Here is a 16,714-nt window from a genome sequence, read left to right on the forward strand (position 1 = left end):
TCCACCATCCAGCTCCTCTTAATAGCTGAACCTCTTGCGGTCTTTCTCTTTCTTGGGCTCCCTCTCTCTCCCTCTCTCTCTCTCTCACTCACACACACACACACACACACACACACACACACACACACACACACACACACACACACACACACACACACACACACACACACACAAAACAAAGGGATATCCCTAGCTTTTTTTTTTGTTTTTCAAGCTAAAGTCAGTCTCATCTCACATGCCTCTGGTGAAACTGCTTGTAGTTGCTCCTAGCAGATAAAACTCTCTCGCTCTCTCGCTTTCTCAAACGCAAGAAGGGATATTCCTGGTTATTTTTTGTGCAACCAGTCACACTGTCATTTGACATGCTCCTGGTAAAACTGCTCCTAGTACTCTCTTCCCCCCTCTCTCGTGCTCTCTCTTTCGCTCTCTCTCTCTCTCTCTCTCTCTCTCTCTCTCTCTCTCTCTCTTTATTATTATACATACAAATGCCCTACACTGTCCAATCACCCACAAACCCCAAACACACACCGACATAAAAAAAATGAAAGAAAAAAAAAATCTCCCATAAGGCCTAAGACAGCCGCGTCCATATTCGCTTTTTTCATGCGATCATTATCTCCATTGTGCCACTTTTGCCAGTCCTGCTTTGTTCAAAGTGAAAAGGTTTGCTATGTTTGACTGTTTCGGAATGTAGTGCAGTTGAAGGTATCGTCTCTTCTGTCCCTTTCGTTTTCCACCGCACTTCTCTAGGGTGCACTTGCGCAATAGCGAAGAGCGCTGCGGAAAATCTGCGCGTCTATTTTCTCACCTCCTGTAAGACCAGGGAAGGAGGGGGTGTGAATGTGTGGGGACGGTAGGGAAACCCATGACTTCCGCGTTTTTCCTCCCTGTCTGAAAGTGACTTCACGTACATAAATAGCTATGGGTGCTTACAGTTGAAACATTTAAACCAAGACACGCAGTGGACTCGGCGGACGAGCGGACTATCTTTTGGTCGTCAACCAACCAAAGCCGGACCTATAAAACTTTAAAGCTCGCTCAAACCTTTTATTCTGAGAAGATAAAAGCTGCTCAGTGTGAACTTTTTGACCGAAGCTCAAGCGACCCTACTGCGGATTGATGGGACAGCAAGCCAAAGACGTGGACGTTGAAGCGCTTCAGGAAAGAAGCCCTCAGCGTGGAAGGTGCCTGGACAATTTTTTAGTCATGTCCATCAGCTTTCTTTTTGTGGCAACCACAGCTCTTGCAGTCGGAGGAGCGATGGTTGTGATGGAACTGCGGTCGGACATGAAGTCCTTGAGTTCGCCCTCATCAGTTGGGACGCCGCAGAAGCAGACGGGAGACGCATCTTCCCCAGCATATAAGGTAATTAATTATTATCATTTTGTTCAGAAAGTTTGTATAACCTTTTACTTTATATCGTTTCTTTTCTTACATTTATCCATTTTGATTCACAAATTCTTTACTGTTTTGCCAACAGATGGAGAAATTTTCCTATTTACAAGCCGCCAACTCAAGTAAGTCTTTTACTGATTTTCCAAATATATAAAGCCATGTAACATAAAGTCTTTTGAATCTACAGAAAAAACGGAAGTTATAACATTTTTTTTGCAAAAGATTTAGAGTAGGCAGAAAATAATGACCTCGTGGTTTAACGTTATTGTTAGTCTTTTACTGTTTGCTGTTTATATGAAAAGTGTACATTTAAGTTTTTGAGAAAAATAAAAACCCTATTTTGCATTACAACAAATGGGGTTACAAGTCTTAGCAAATCTATAAGTGTAACCGCCAAATCTGATTATCTTGTGTAAACAAAAACTAAAATAAATGTAATTGTCTCCTCTTGCAGAGTTGGAAAACTCCACCATGCAATGGAAATCCATCTCATATGGTAAACGGACAACTGTAGGAAGCAACTTTGTCTTCGACCCAGAGCGGCATTCACTGACGCCAGTACAAGATGGAGCCTACTTCATGTATGTTGAGCTAAATTTCACCTGCACTTCCATATGCAACGCGGGTGTTCTCACGGTGAAAGTAGGTGATAAACTTACCTGCAAAGTGGAGCTTCCAGCAGGTATACTACCTGTGAGCAGGAAATGCTGGACTGTTGCTCAACTAAAAAACCAGGGAATGCTCACTCAGATGACAGTACAGAAAGGCCTAGAAGACTGGAAACTGGAGCTGCAAAGCTCAGGATTTGGAATTTTCCTCATAGACCCATAGATGCACATGCTGGAGTGCTACTGCTGTTATCTAGAAGTAAATGGACCCGAGACATGTGGGTTGTAACGAGTAAGAACAGAAGTCTGTTTTTTCATAAACCCACATAGTTGAAAACGGACAGGCTTGGGTGCTGTTTTTCACAGCTATGACGAGCTTCCTTGCAAAGGTTCTAGGAGAAAGAACCTTATGAGACTCAAGAAAAGCTGCATTTGTGATAATGCAAAGAGAATATGGAGAGACTAGAAACTTGCCTCATTGTATGTAATTATGTAAAAATGTTTCTCTGTATATTTATTTGGTGATATGGAATTATTTATGTACTTATGTTGCTTTTATTTATAACTTTTATTTATAGAAATGTTTATATTTTGTATAGGATTTTTTTTAAATGTACAGTAGATGTCACTACACTGATATTGATGTGCAATATACAGAGTTCAAGTTGTCATTAGGCCTCTGCAACCACAATAAAAAAAAACCCTTTCAGGGATGCATTTAGTTCTTCTGTTGTTAATCTGTTCTTGGAAGCAATGAGTAACCAAGTGATGAGTGAGATTGTGCACTTATGCAGAAAAAAAGTCAGAGTTAATCAAAACATATCCAGAATTTCTAAAACATTTAGTTTATTTGTTTATTAATTACAATTAAGTGTAAAGACTCAACCTAAGAAATTGTTTTGCTTTTAAAAGATGTCTAAGTCCTGTGGACGAACCCATTGTTGAATGTATTTCTCTGTAATCCATATTAAAAACATGGATGTGGTGACATGAAGTATTTTTTGGTGTTAAATAAGAAAATGCGAAAGCGACTGTGACAAATTTTACCTCAATGTTACACACCTCATTCCGGGAACTGGATGCACATCACATCCTGTTTATTTACCATGATGTGTGGTGAAGAAAAAAAAAACCTATAAGCCACCAAACAAACACCTCCCGTATATACGTGAGATGGAGATGTCAAGTGAAACAAAATTTCATCTGGTGCTGTCATAATGAATGAGGATTTTCATGGTTCCAACAAATGCTCAAAGCAAAAAGCAGGCTTTAGTACATGTACATATAAAAAGATGGTTTTGGTCTAAAAGTAAGTACTGAATGTAACGAACTAAAACAAAGTAAGTTTAATCATATCCTTACTTTTAAAGATGAATGTACACTTTCTGCATATGACAAAAACACATGCACTATCAGTGCATGTGTTTTTGTGCATATGCAGGTACAGTGTTTTTCTTTTTTTTTTCTTTTTTTGCTTATATGGACTCACTTTTCTAAACTAGTGATTTTCAAAACTGAAAGAAACATATAAATAAAGAAATTTCAAGTTCAATCAGTTGTTTATTTTTACAGGTACACATTTGGTGTGATGCATTGTTTTTGGGACCAGTGGTTACGAGTGAACCTACAGCTCCCGTTATCTTTATTGAAGTTGTTTACAGCTGGTTTAGCCCGCAAGTTTGTTGTTTTTGTTCATTCCTCTAAACGATTCAGTGGCGCACACAGCTGTACATAGCTGTACCTTAAAAATTAGGCAGATACATTTATAACTTTATTGACTTTTTATTTAACATTTAGCAATTTTCTGCCAGCCTTCCAAACATGGACAAGACTTGTTTGGTGCTGTTACACTGCTGTAATGTGTATAGCTAAGTTAAAAAAATCTTGGTTCACTTATGGCACATCTGCAGTAGTGTCTTTGGACACGAGAAGTCACCACCTACCAGCATTGCACCCTTAATAGGTGACTAGGTAGTGGCAGGTGTTCCACCTTTGGTACAGCTTCCTGCAACCAGTCAAAAACCCTGGTGAACCTGATTGGCCAACTCTTTGACTCCTGCTTTGTCTTTCATGGACTACAAGCGGGCAAATGCGGCGTTGCAAACTTTCTGTTAAGAAACCTCCTCGTAATGTGTTTCTACAAACTGTAAAGCTTAGGGCAAAAGGCCATAAAGTTGTTTAATCTCTCTTTCTTGTATAACAATTACTGTTTTTTGGGAGTTTCCATCTTTGGTGAGTTCTGCTATATGCACCCACATATACTTAGTGTGCTAGCAGCTGAGAAATCTTTGGTATGATAAACTTGGTTTGTAATACATGTCCCAGGTTGTTGTGGTAGTTTTATAGTTTTCTTCTCTTATTTTTACTCTAGAACAAATGTCTTTACTTCTAATAAATTTTTATTTGTTTATCTTTGAGCAAAATCTGAAAACAAAAGGGAAAAAGTTGCTGCGTAGTTTACCTTTTTTGACTTCATGTTGTTTCCTCAGTGATTTTCCTTATTTCATAGTGCAGTCAAATAGTCAATAGCCTGTCAAATAAACTTCAGTTCTATCTAAATTCAGATCAAGTTAGATAGGACAGTAGCATTGTAAATAAAAGACAGATTTTGAAAAGTAAACCACTTCTCTGCAGCTTTCTTAGCCAACTATAACCGTCACCGCACATAGAAACTCGTGAAAAGTTTGCACGCTGAATAGTTTATAGCAGCTCTGTTGCAGCACATCAAATTGCCCTTATACCTTTATGATTAAGTGCTGGTTTCCCCACACATATGCAACAGTGCAATTTCATATGCTTTGTCAGTCACTCCTTGTGCCACAACACCCACACACCTCAAAGCATGGCAGCTCCTGCCAAAGAAAACACATACCAACATGTACCTGCAAGCTGAAAGAGAAAGTGACCTTTTTTCACCTTAAAAATGAACAAAAAAACCCCAAATTTACAGTAAATTCCAAACAACGGAACTGACAATATTTTTGGCAACAAACATGGATAATAAATCTGATTTTGCTGACTTAAAAGTACTCTATCAAAATTATTTTCAAACATTTGACCTGTTAACATATGCATTAAACAAGATTAGCTGTAAGATTACATACAGTTGATGCATGATGGCAACGTACCCTTTACTTGCTTACAAGAGACAAGTCTGAAATGGAGCTGTAAAAGTGCTTTCGCTGAGGTGAAGATTCACAAAACACTAGTCAAGCTTCTTTCTTTCTTCAGTTTAAACCTTGCATTGTGTATGGCTGCAGCTGCTTTTCAGGACTCATGTGTGTCAGTGTCCCTGTTTGCACATCTCTGGCTCTTACCACCAGATCTGTGAATGTGCAGCCCTTGAAACGTATTGCATTGTGAATGTGCATGTGAATTTGCATGTGCATGAAACACAAGACTTTTACTATATGTGGAATTACTTATTCCCTTTTCAGTGGACATTTATCACGTCAAACAGATCGTTACTACTGAAGCATTAAGGTGCAAGCAGCCTTTTATTGATGCATCCTGTTACTGTTGAGGAGGAATGCATCAGATTTTATGACCTGAATACATGCTGTGTTTGAAAGCTCATGATGTTCACAAGAAAATTTGTCAGGTTAGTAGAATGAAGCAAAATGTGCCACAATTGCTTCTGAAATGTAGTTGAAGTTGAAGAAATGTAGTGAAAACAGAGACTTGAAATAGTATGTAAAACATGGGTGTAAAACCCAAGAAAACTATGTAAAATAAAGCACTAACATAAATAGACAATGGACACATTGCACCGCTGCAAGTAATAAACCTCAGCAACATGATATGTTTGTACAACCATTGCTTTCGAGCTCAAGTTTGCAAAGACTATCTTGGTTTGAGCCTGTTCCTCTCTGCACAGATGCTTATCTGTGTATTGTGGCAGGAAATGACCCAAATATTTCAAAGGTATCTGAGGTCAGTCTTTCCACTTACTTATGTCTCTGTCTTAGTGGTGATTTAGTTACCTGTCTCTGCACCTGTCTTTACTAGTCCATGTGCTTTAGTTTTATTTTCACTCCACATCACACACTTTCATTTTTCTGTCTTTCCACTCTACTGCCATGGAAGAAGCCATTTTTGGCTAATGAACCCTCATTGACTATCTATATGGTTTACTTCTTTCCACTTGAAACTGCTTCAGTGATGTGAAACTTTCCCCTAAAGTGTGAAAGTAGCTGAGTCAGGAACACTAGACCCAGCATCTCGATACTCCCCCCCCCCCCCCCCCCCCAACCTCCACTCCACTCCCTCCCCCATTTTCTCCTCACTGCATCCTTACTCAACCACATCCTGCACTTCACACACACATATAGTGCCTTGCAGACATTGGTGTTTGTTGCATCTCTCAATATGCAGCTATGTAATGTGGGTTGTCTGTGGTTCATCACAGTGTGTTTAAGGTATCCAAGCTGTTTCCAAATGATTTTATGAGTGTTCACACAGTTTTATATGTGAACAAGAAAAAAATCTGCCGCATCTCATTCTTTCACTTATGAGATACCTTCTTATTCGTTGTTCTTGTTGTGTGTCATAATCAGGATATGATACTGCTTTGCAATTTGTTTGATGAAAAAAACATTATTTATTTTAAACAAGAAACCACATTGCAAAAATAGCATTATATAACCTGAATATCAGATACTTTTTTATAAAACAACAAAATGTTATTTCTTCATTGGTGATCCAAATACATACACCGGGTACAGCATATATTATCTATTTTGTGCATATATTATACATAGAAATCATCCAAACAGATGGTGTAAAATTAACATTGAGTAAATAGAATAAGATAAACTGGCACACACGTGTCTTTAGGGATATACCATAAAGGCCCCCATAAAGTTAAGAGTAGACCCTCCATGAATCTTCGTTATATTCTTCAGTGTCACATAAATTTCATCTCCAACTTGCAGCTGGAAAATCCCAGCCAGGTAACTGTTCCACAAATCTTCTGAAGCCTCTGGAGGCTTCAAATGAGGTTTTGAGGTTGAGCAATGAATACTAGAAGAAAAATATGATAGGTGTCACATTTAAATCAACTCAGCACAAACATAAAAATTACAGACAGGCAACACACAAATAAGCACACCAATAACAATGGGAGAGAGGAAAGAAAGGAAAGAAAGAGTACCTTTTTGATTGCATAAGTTCTATAGGCTTATCATAGGCTTTGGTCTCCTTCAGGACTTTGTGCTGGCTAAGTGAACACTCTTCTGCTGCATTCATAATCACTTTGGAGTAGATATAGTAGTAGCCCTCCTTTTCTACTGTCAGTCGGCCTTCTTTATACGTCATGTCTTGGGTGACTGCGTCACCCTCTTTTGCCCATTGCACTATATCGTTCGTCCCCGGCTTATTGGAGCCTTGGATAAAGAGAGAGAAAGCAGTTGCTTGGACCATAATTTATCTGAAGAGCTCATATGCAGTGTTCATGTTTGAGTGATGAGGGGAGCCTCTTACCCAGCAGGTGAGCAAAGGGTCTCCTCTCATCTCTGCTCATCTTCCTACCTGTTCAAGAAAGCAAGGGCAGATCAACTAATTGATCAACCAGTGTAAAAAAACATTTTTAAATATACACATAAAATTCTTAAGATGAAGTTGTGGGGAAAAACAATACAAAATTTCAACGTGTTAGCAGTCTAATGGTCTAAATTATATGATGATTTAATTGTTCTGGCTTCCCTTCACAGACAGTCTTCTATGCAGATCATGAATTATCAATGAATCATGTTAAGAATGGGCATCTCAATACCTCCCACCAGACTTTCTGGCTTGGGGTTTGTCCGGTTCTTAAGGTCAGGCTCATGGTTAGAAGAAGAAGCCTACAGGGAAGGAAAGATAAATACAACACAACAAATACTGAGTGAAAATCTTTGTGTGTTTGTCAAAATGTAGGAACCTCATGCAATAAGGGAAGGTGTCCTTTAGAGATGTATGGAAAAACACATGCACACTAAATGTAAATTCTGCAAATACATTATATATATATATATGTATATATACAAGTAATGTTTTACACATTAGATTATTTTTGTATGAAACCACATACTCCAATATTTTTTTCAATAGTAACCTAAATGTAACAATAATATTTTCAATAAAACCTGAGATCTTAGGTTTGATTTTTAAGTGCAGTTCATATTATATACAAACAGAGGGCATAACACGTGAGAGGCAGGTGAATAATAAACAGCATTATGAAACTGTCTTTAAAAAAAGTGAAGTTAATGTTGCAGCTTTGTGCTTGAGATACAAATAAAGGGAAGTACAACTAGAGAAAGAGTCCAGTTGAAAAACGTGTCACTATCGACCTATAGCTTAAAGAGCAAACGAGGACCCACACCGAAACGCATTTAGCCCTGCAATGACATGTCTCAATATGACGTAGGGGCAAGCAGGGAAATTCTAAAGAGAAGGAATTTCCAGTCAGTCCAAGCACTGACACTTCTCTCTTCTCTCTTACAGCACACATGTACGCAATCACACACAGACCTCATGCTCACCTCTGTCCTTTGGTAAAGTTTGTAGATTAAAAATCCCTCGACGATTATTCCCAACATGGCCAGTCCCACCAGCAAGAGAAGAAACTTTTGGAGCTGACTCCCCCACCTTGGTTTCCTTTCAGGGGGCATTTTAATGTAGCTGGCCTGACTGTCCACCACAAACACCTGGGGGCAGGCACCTGCGCCGCCCTCTGACATCCCACCAGATCAGAGACAACCTAAGATGTTAAGGGTAAAGGTCAAAGGAGATACTGAAGGAAAAAAAGTTGTACAGTAGAGTGTAAAGAAATGGGGGGAAAAGGAAGATCGGACAGGAAATATTTAAAAAAAGAATGTGTGACAAAGCAACAATCTACACATAAACAAATCAGTTATTTTACGGTCTATTTAGGTTAAGTAGCCATGATGCAAGCAGTTTCTGAAAACAATGTGATTTCTTCATATCCCGACTACTTGAACAGCACAGTGAAAGACAGCTTGTCAATCAAATGAAAGAATAATAAAAACAAAACTCTTGTAAGGGAAAGGGAAATTACCTTGGATTTAAATGTTCCTCCACCGCTCAGCCAACCATCCAGTGTAGTCTCTACACAGTCCTCTGAAGCTCGTTTGGGATATTTAATAGCAAATGTATTCTTAACGCATTTCAAAAATATAGACCTAACAACATTCTCTGAACTACGCTACTGACTCATTTATTAAATTTTTTTCCCTCTCTAGATATTTTCTCTCGGAGCAGATATTGGCACTCAGTCCAACCTCTAGTGTCCGCTTGCCTGCTGTCAACTATCGCAAATATTGCTTTTCAGCTCATATAAGGAGGAAATGAAGATGACACGGGGAAGGAGCAAAGACACAGAGACAAAGAGTGAGAGAGTGAGTAGTGTGCGTGTGTGTGGGGCACTCCCTACAACTGCTGAATATAGTTATCATCACAGCTGACACTTCCTTTTCTTACTCTTTAGTTTCTGCCTCACTGTTCTTGATGTTTTATTGAACAGTCGATGTTGGTTTTAAGTTGTTTAGATTTTTTTTTATCAGTTTCTAAGAAAGTCGCTTCATCTAGCTATGCACATTTATAGCATTTCTAATACTAAGCAAGTACGCAGTGTGATGTTAAACTAAGTACAGCAAAACCAGATGAGCTGGGGTGGCAAGTTGTAACACACATCCGCACTCTTGACCACTACCCAGCCCTCCCACCACAGTGTTGCACTATCACCCACATTGTAAGTGATAATCTTGCATTAAACCCCCCCTTTCACACATAAAATTTCTTTCTGTATTCTAGGTGTCTCAGGTGGATTAAGCAACTTGCTTTTATTTTCATTTTGAGGAACTTGCGGTGTTTCTTTCTCTTTTCTTTTTTTTTTCAACAAGCAACAGCTTGCAGTGATTGAGCTTGATGGTTTGCAGCAGTTTGGAAAAAGTGAGACAACGAGACATTTTTTCCTCACTTTTGTAAGTAGTATTGATGTAGTTCTCACTTTTTTCCTTTGAAAAAATGTTTTAGTGACATGTCATTTTTTAAATGTATTTACTTTTATTATCTAACATCCTGAAAGTGTGATTCATCTTCATGTAAATGTGGACAGCTAAGTAGGAGTACAGAAATGCAGGCAGTCTGTGTTGGTTATGGTTCTTTTTTTTTTTGTTCTTTCGCATTTCCTGTTTCATAATGCAATCCTCGTTTTGAATTGTGGTACTGAATGCTTTCTTTTTCTCCCTGCTGCTTAAACACTGTCTCTAATGTTATGAAGAAACAGTCTTTTTGGTATCCTCTTTATCATAACCTGAAACCAGTATTTTTACAATCTGTTTTCTGCTGTAGGAGGGGAAAGTTTGACGTGACATACTCCATATGGTGAAACTACACACACACACTTACTGACTTGCAATATAAATTACTACTTCAGACACATACATTTAGACACACAAACAGAGATATGCAGTGTGTGCACAGGGCACTTGCAAGTTGCAAGGAGGGCAGAGACAAGTCTGCTGCCAAGGAAGGCCTGACTGTAGTTGTTGTGGTCGTTGCATGCTCAGTCCAACATGAATGACAAAATGAACAGACTCTGACAGACCCAGTGGTGAGTTACAGTAAAAGTGCTAAGACAAACAAAAAAGCAAGACTAAAGGAACTTCTTTTATTTCAGAGAGTATAAAGTTGACTAGTTTTAGACACATTAAGAGAAATAAAACCTACTGTAGGAAACCTACTGATACATTCAGAAAGTGGGAGAGAAAGTGAAGGCAGAACTTTGTGATTTACACAAACCCAGCATGTACAATCCCCCTGTAAGCAGGGAATTCCTGGTCAAGAATACACACAATCCAAATAACTTTCATTGAAATAAATTTCAACAAATCTGTATTACTAAGAAATTAAAGGACAAATTAGCACTCACACTAACAAGCAAATTATAACTTAATACTGTAACAATACATAAAAATGGTAGTCATTGAATAATGTATTGAATTGAATCATCGCTGTAACTTAATGGCTCTTAAGATGAGATGCAAGGAAATTATCAAGAGCAGCACAGTGCAATGAAAGAAAATGGGTCAGGAAACAAAATGTCAGGGAGTGCAGACACTGAAGAGGAAGCATTTAGTTTGAGGAAAATGTAAGTTCGGTAATACTCTGAGTGTAACTGCAATATTTGCATTTACTTTTAAGTAAATGAGATTTGAAAATGAAATTAAAAACTCTGCAGTATCGGTGAAAATCTACAATGTTACAGAATCCCTTAAACAATAGAATTGGAGTCTCAATCATCTGGGGGGAGGAATCTAGAGCTTTAGTCAGCTTACAGTGTTTAGTCAGCTTGAAACTGTGCTACTGTAGATGTATTTAAGAGATTAGGCAACATATTGCATAATTTATCTTTTTTACTTTTCTGCTCAAAATAACAAATTGGAAAACATTGAAATTTAGTGCTTTGGTTGGATAGCTATATTCTGAGAACGCCACACCTCTAATCCCCTCACCTAAACTGTTGAACCTTGAGTGCTTCATTTTTTAATGAATACTCTTAATAACATTAGCGACTTTATATCGGTATTATCTGAACGTATAACAACATCTAGTTCTCTATTCATATTTACAATAATAATTGGCAGCTTATTTCACAACAACCTTACTTTTATGCAACCTTTTGTTTTTACTTTAATGTGGTTCAGCTTTAATTAATATTAGCTACTCAGCTAAAGTTAGCTGCTAAGCTACTTTTAGCTACTCTATCAGCTGTGCAAGCTAATAGTATGTGGTTTGAGTTAATAACTACATGAGACACAACTCTAAATATACCTTAAGGAAAAATATAAAGGTTTTACTTACCATGCAGTTCTACAGCAGTAGTTAGAATGTGGATTTAATTCAGTGGACTGCTTTGTATTTATCCATAGATAAAGACAAAGAAGAAGTGGGGTGCCACCTGCTAACTTTAGCCACTTTTTGCCTCCTTTTTGCCTTCCCTAATAGATCCATGCTTGCTTAAACCAGTTGATTTTAAATACATATTTGAAATCTAATATTTGAGTTCCCACTGCGGGTTAGGGACAAGACCCTGCCCCAAGTGGAGGAGTTTAAGTATCTCGGGGTCTTGTTCACGAGTGATGGGAGAAGGGAGTGGGCGATCGACAGATGGATTGGTGCAGCGGCTGCAGTGATGCGGGCGCTGTTGTGGTGAAGAGAGAGCTGAGCTTAAAAGTGAAGCTCTCAATTTACCGGTCAATCTACACCCCTACCCTCACCTATGGTCACGAGCTGTGGGTAGTGACCGAAAGAACGAGATCACGAATACAAGCGGCGAAAATGGGTTTCCTCCGAAGGGTGGCTGGCCTCTCCCTTAGAGATAGGGTGAGAAGTTCGGCCATTTGGGAGGGGCTCCTGGGCGCCTCCTGGGCGAGGTTCTCCGGGTCAGACCCAGGACACGCTGGAGAGATTATATCTCCCAGCTGGGCTGGGAACGCCTTGGTGTTCCCCCGGATAAGCTGGGGGAGGTGGCTGGGGAGAGGGAGGTCTGGGCTTCTCCGCTTGGGCTGCTGCCCCTGCGACCCGGCCCTGGATAAGCGGAAGAAAATGGATGGATATTTGAAATCAAATCCATGGGCCCTTATTATTCATAAATTAAATAAATTGACATATGACATATTGACATGTGTAATATTACCCATCTGTAACCACTGTTGCTACCATGGTATTACTTGGATATTAACTGGTTATAACTTTGCTAATTGAGTGGTAATAACTTAATAATGTAATAATAATAATGTAAAAATGTGGAAATTACCACTTTATGAAATTCTTGTTTCTGCCTTGTTACCCTAATATTACCTATTATTTTATTTATTACTGAGCTTTAATATAACGTGCTGCCATACTTGTTAAGGCAGTAACTAATTATGCTGAACATATTAAAATAAAACAAAATAATGAAATTAACATCAACGGGTGATATAAGTTTAACAAATGAGGAGTCGATATTTTGAACAAGAATACATGAATGCGTTTATTTCAACATGAGCCATTTCTTTTTTGTAATTTCCATTTGTAATGGTTCATTATGTGCATTGCCTACTTCAATCATCTTTGATGCTTATTTGCGTAAAAATAATTTATATCTATATCTAGGGAAAACATTTGTTTGGGCTGTGGTTGGTACTAAAAGAGCACAAAGTAGGGCAACAGACAGAGATGGATGTGTCAAGGAGTGTCACAGTTTGTGTCCTATTTCAGAAGTTCCGAGACCCAGAAAATTACCCATTTTCCTTGAAACCAAATGTGCTGATTATACAGACTGTAAAGTGGTAAACCATGTCTGCAAATGTAACAGCACTGTTTCACACAATCACTCTATTTAGTAAACATAAAAAACTGTCTGCCTTGGTGCAGGACAGACATTGTAAACGTATTATAAATCTGCAGACTTTCCCTTCCAGGTTATGTAAATATTAAGGACAGAACTCTTAGATACATTTTAAATCAAACATCATAACGTGGCCTCCTCCATGTTTGACAGATCACATGGGATTCTTTGGATCAGGAGTTGTTCCTTTCCTTCTCTAGCCTTTTCTTCACATATTTATGGTACATGTTAAACTTGGTTTCATCTGTCAATTTTTTTTCCAGAACGGTCTAGGCTCTTTTATATGTTAACTGGTCATTTCTAATCTAAGAAATCTCTTTTTAACCACTGTAACTAGTGGTTTGTATGTTGTTGCAAACCCTCCATATTTTCATGAAGGAGTCTCTTCATTATAGACTTTCACAAGTGTCTAAGTAGATTATAGACTGCTTATAGAGTTGTACGTTACTGATCATGGACCTCCGGAGACCTTCAGAGCTACAGCCACCCTCAATGTTTGACTATAAATCCACTGTGGTGGTGTACATGGGAAAAATAACCAAAGTGTGTCGATATCCAATACTTTTTAATCGAAAAGTGAATTGTCAGAGAAGGACAGACACTGCTGCATATGACACCAATAATAATGATCATTAGGTTTTATTTAGACTTTGGAAGAAATGTTGAATACTGGCTTTGCTTGCTGATTGGCCAGTTTACTAAAAAAAAAAAAACCCTTCTTGTTCTTCAAATGTGAGACGGCTTTCTGTGAAAAATAAAAGTTGGTTTTCAGTTTTGTTTTTCAGTTTATAGTGTTCACTGATTCGTTTATTAAAAAAAGAAAAAAAGAACAACTGAAACCATGAAATGGAAAAAGCACTGAGGTGGCACCAAAGTACTAGAACACTGTACCGTTAATATGTCACTAGATGAAATAATGAGAATTACTGGTGAGCTGTAATTAGGTGCAGTTACTCAATAGCATCGCTAAAGTACAGTTTTTAATGTATTCATAGCTTACGAGGCATTTCTGTGATATAGGAGGCTACAGTGTTGTAAAGATAGATAGATAGATAGATAGATAGATAGATAGATAGATAGATAGATAGATAGATAGATAGATAGATAGATAGATAGATAGATAGATAGATAGATAGATAGATAGATAGATAGATAGATAGATAGATAGATAGATAGATAGATGTTAGTTAATCAGTAACCATGGCCCAGTAATATACAGTGGGGCAAAAAAGTATTTAGTCAGCCACCGATTGTGCAAGTTCCCCCACCTAAAATGATGACAGAGGTCAGTAATTTGCACCAGAGGTACACTTCAACTGTGAGAGACAGAATGTGAAAAAAAAAATCCATGAATCCACATGGTAGGATTTGTAAAGAATTTATTCGTAAATCAGGGTGGAAAATAAGTATTTGGTCACCTCAAACAAGGAAAATCTCTGGCTCTCACAGACCTGTAACGTCTTCTGTAAGAAGCTTTTCTGTCCCCCACTCGTTACCTGTATGAATGGCACTTGTTTGAACTAATCATCTGTATAAAAGACACCTGTCCACAGCCTCAAACAGTCAGACTCCAAACTCCGCCATGGCCAAGACCAAAGAGCTTTCGAAGGACACCAGGAAAAGTATTGTAGACCTGCACCAGACTGGGAAGAGTGAATCTACAATAGGCAAGCAGCTTGGTGTGAAAAAATCAACTGTGGGAGCAATCATCAGAAAATGGAAGACATACAAGACCACTGATAATCTCCCTCGATCTGGGGCTCCACGCAAGATCTCATCCCGTGGGGTCAAAATGATCATGAGAACGGTGAGCAAAGATCCCAGAACCACACGGGGGGACCTGGTGAATGACCTGCAGAGAGCTGGGACCAAAGTAACAAAGGTCACCATCAGTAACACACTACAACGGCAGGGAATCAAATCCCGCAGTGCCAGACGTGTTCCGCTGCTGAAGCCAGTGCATGTCCAGGCCCGTCTGAAGTTTGCCAGAGAGCACATGGATGATACAGCAGAGGATTGGGAGAATGTCATGTGGTCAGATGAAACCAAAGTAGAACTTTTTGGTATAAACTCAACTCGTCGTGTTTGGAGGAAGAAGAATACTGAGTTGCATCCCAAGAACACCATACCTACTGTGAAGCATGGGGGTGGAAACATCATGCTATGGGGCTGTTTTTCTGCCAAGGGGACAGGACGACTGATCCGTGTTAAGGACAGAATGAATGGGGCCATGTATCGTGAGATTTTGAGCCAAAACCTCCTTCCATCAGTGAGAACTTTGAAGATGAAACGAGGCTGGGTCTTCCAACATGACAATGATCCAAAACACACCGCCCGGGCAACAAAGGAGTGGCTCCGTAAGAAGCATTTGAAAGTCCTGGAGTGGCCTAGCCAGTCTCCAGACCTCAACCCCATAGAAAATCTGTGGCGGGAGTTGAAAGTCCGTGTTGCTCGGCGACAGCCCCAAAACATCACTGCTCTCGAGAAGATCTGCATGGAGGAATGGGCCAAAATACCAGCTACTGTGTGTGCAAACCTGGTAAAAACCTATAGTAAACGTTTGACCTCTGTTATTGCCAACAAAGGTTATGTTACAAAGTATTGAGTTGTATTTTTGTTATTGACCAAATACTTATTTTCCACCCTGATTTACGAATAAATTCTTTACAAATCCTACCATGTGGATTCATGGATTTTTTTTTCACATTCTGTCTCTCACAGTTGAAGTGTACCTCTGGTGCAAATTACTGACCTCTGTCATCATTTTAAGTGGGGGAACTTACACAATCGGTGGCTGACTAAATACTTTTTTGCCCCACTGTATTGCATGAAACTCTGAAAAGGACCATTCTGTATAATGAGTACTTTTACTTTATCCATCGTAAGTATATTTTGATAAAACATTTGTCATCTTATTTAGGCATTAGAACTACTACTGTCAAAGTCTTATTAATTTAGGGACCACACATAGCCCAAATAAGTAAACCAATAGCATAATAACCTATTTAAAAAAAACCCCACAAAAGCAAAAATCCCTCCTTTTTTGTGTGATCGTAAAAGTACATGTGAAAGTGTTTGCATTTAATAAACCATCCAAAACAGGCGGTGAACAGCTTGAGAGTTCTTAAGAAAAATAAATGCAATTTCAGCAATATTTCTCAGTGTTGATATCTCACTTTTTATGAGAAACACTGGGAATTACGTCAGCAAAGATCAGGCGCTTTACCATCTTAGCTCAGTGTGGTTTGGAAAACCGGGGATGATGTCTTTCCAGTAAGAAGGAAGTTACACTGATCCTGATTTAGCTCCCTGG

General features: G+C 38.7%; 2 protein-coding genes across 3 annotated transcripts; one reads left to right on the forward strand and one right to left on the reverse strand.

Moving 5' to 3' along the window:
• Positions 1-897: 897 nt before the first annotated feature.
• On the forward strand, positions 898-3,232 carry LOC147328226 (uncharacterized). Its single transcript, XM_086297652.1, has 3 exons — positions 898-1,365; positions 1,481-1,517; positions 1,850-3,232. The coding sequence occupies exons 1-3, from the start codon at positions 1,120-1,122 to the stop codon at positions 2,224-2,226; spliced, it is 660 nt and encodes a 219-aa protein (XP_086153778.1). The 5' UTR covers positions 898-1,119; the 3' UTR covers positions 2,227-3,232.
• A 3,395-nt stretch (positions 3,233-6,627) lies between these two features.
• LOC147328227 (tumor necrosis factor ligand superfamily member 14-like) lies at positions 6,628-9,662 on the reverse strand. Of its 2 annotated transcripts, none has more exons than XM_086297653.1 (6): positions 9,064-9,662; positions 8,528-8,745; positions 7,777-7,846; positions 7,485-7,532; positions 7,156-7,387; positions 6,628-7,025 (listed from the first exon to the last, which is right to left on the reverse strand). In XM_086297653.1, exons 2-6 carry the CDS (start codon positions 8,723-8,725, stop codon positions 6,836-6,838), a joined length of 738 nt encoding a protein of 245 aa, XP_086153779.1. In that variant the 5' UTR covers positions 8,726-8,745; positions 9,064-9,662; the 3' UTR covers positions 6,628-6,835. The 2 variants fall into 2 exon arrangements, with proteins under 2 accessions (XP_086153779.1, XP_086153780.1); XM_086297654.1 differs by having other exon boundaries at positions 8,528-8,778.
• Between the last annotated feature and the right edge of the window lie 7,052 nt (positions 9,663-16,714).

The sequence above is a fragment of the Aulonocara sp. 'chitande type north' Nkhata Bay genome, linkage group LG6 (genome assembly GCF_057382095.1).
Source record: "Aulonocara sp. 'chitande type north' Nkhata Bay isolate Kocher_YH1m ecotype deep benthic linkage group LG6, A_spYH_male_GT1.1, whole genome shotgun sequence".
Taxonomy (NCBI): Eukaryota; Metazoa; Chordata; class Actinopteri; order Cichliformes; family Cichlidae; genus Aulonocara; species Aulonocara sp. 'chitande type north' Nkhata Bay.

Bases quoted from the DNA above. Each gene is read 5' to 3' on its own strand.
- LOC147328226 (XM_086297652.1), top strand. From the start codon at position 1,120: ATGGGACAGCAAGCCAAAGACGTGGACGTTGAAGCGCTTCAGGAAAGA. The intron at 1,366-1,480 runs GTAATTAATTAT...TTTTGCCAACAG, and splicing joins CATCTTCCCCAGCATATAAG to ATGGAGAAATTTTCCTATTT. The intron at 1,518-1,849 runs GTAAGTCTTTTA...CTCCTCTTGCAG, and splicing joins TTTACAAGCCGCCAACTCAA to AGTTGGAAAACTCCACCATG.
- LOC147328227 (XM_086297653.1), bottom strand. From the start codon at position 8,725: ATGTCAGAGGGCGGCGCAGGTGCCTGCCCCCAGGTGTTTGTGGTGGAC. The intron at 7,847-8,527 runs GTGAGCATGAGG...CCTTCCCTGTAG, and splicing joins AACTTTACCAAAGGACAGAG to GCTTCTTCTTCTAACCATGA. The intron at 7,026-7,155 runs GTACTCTTTCTT...TTTTTCTTCTAG, and splicing joins GAACTTATGCAATCAAAAAG to TATTCATTGCTCAACCTCAA.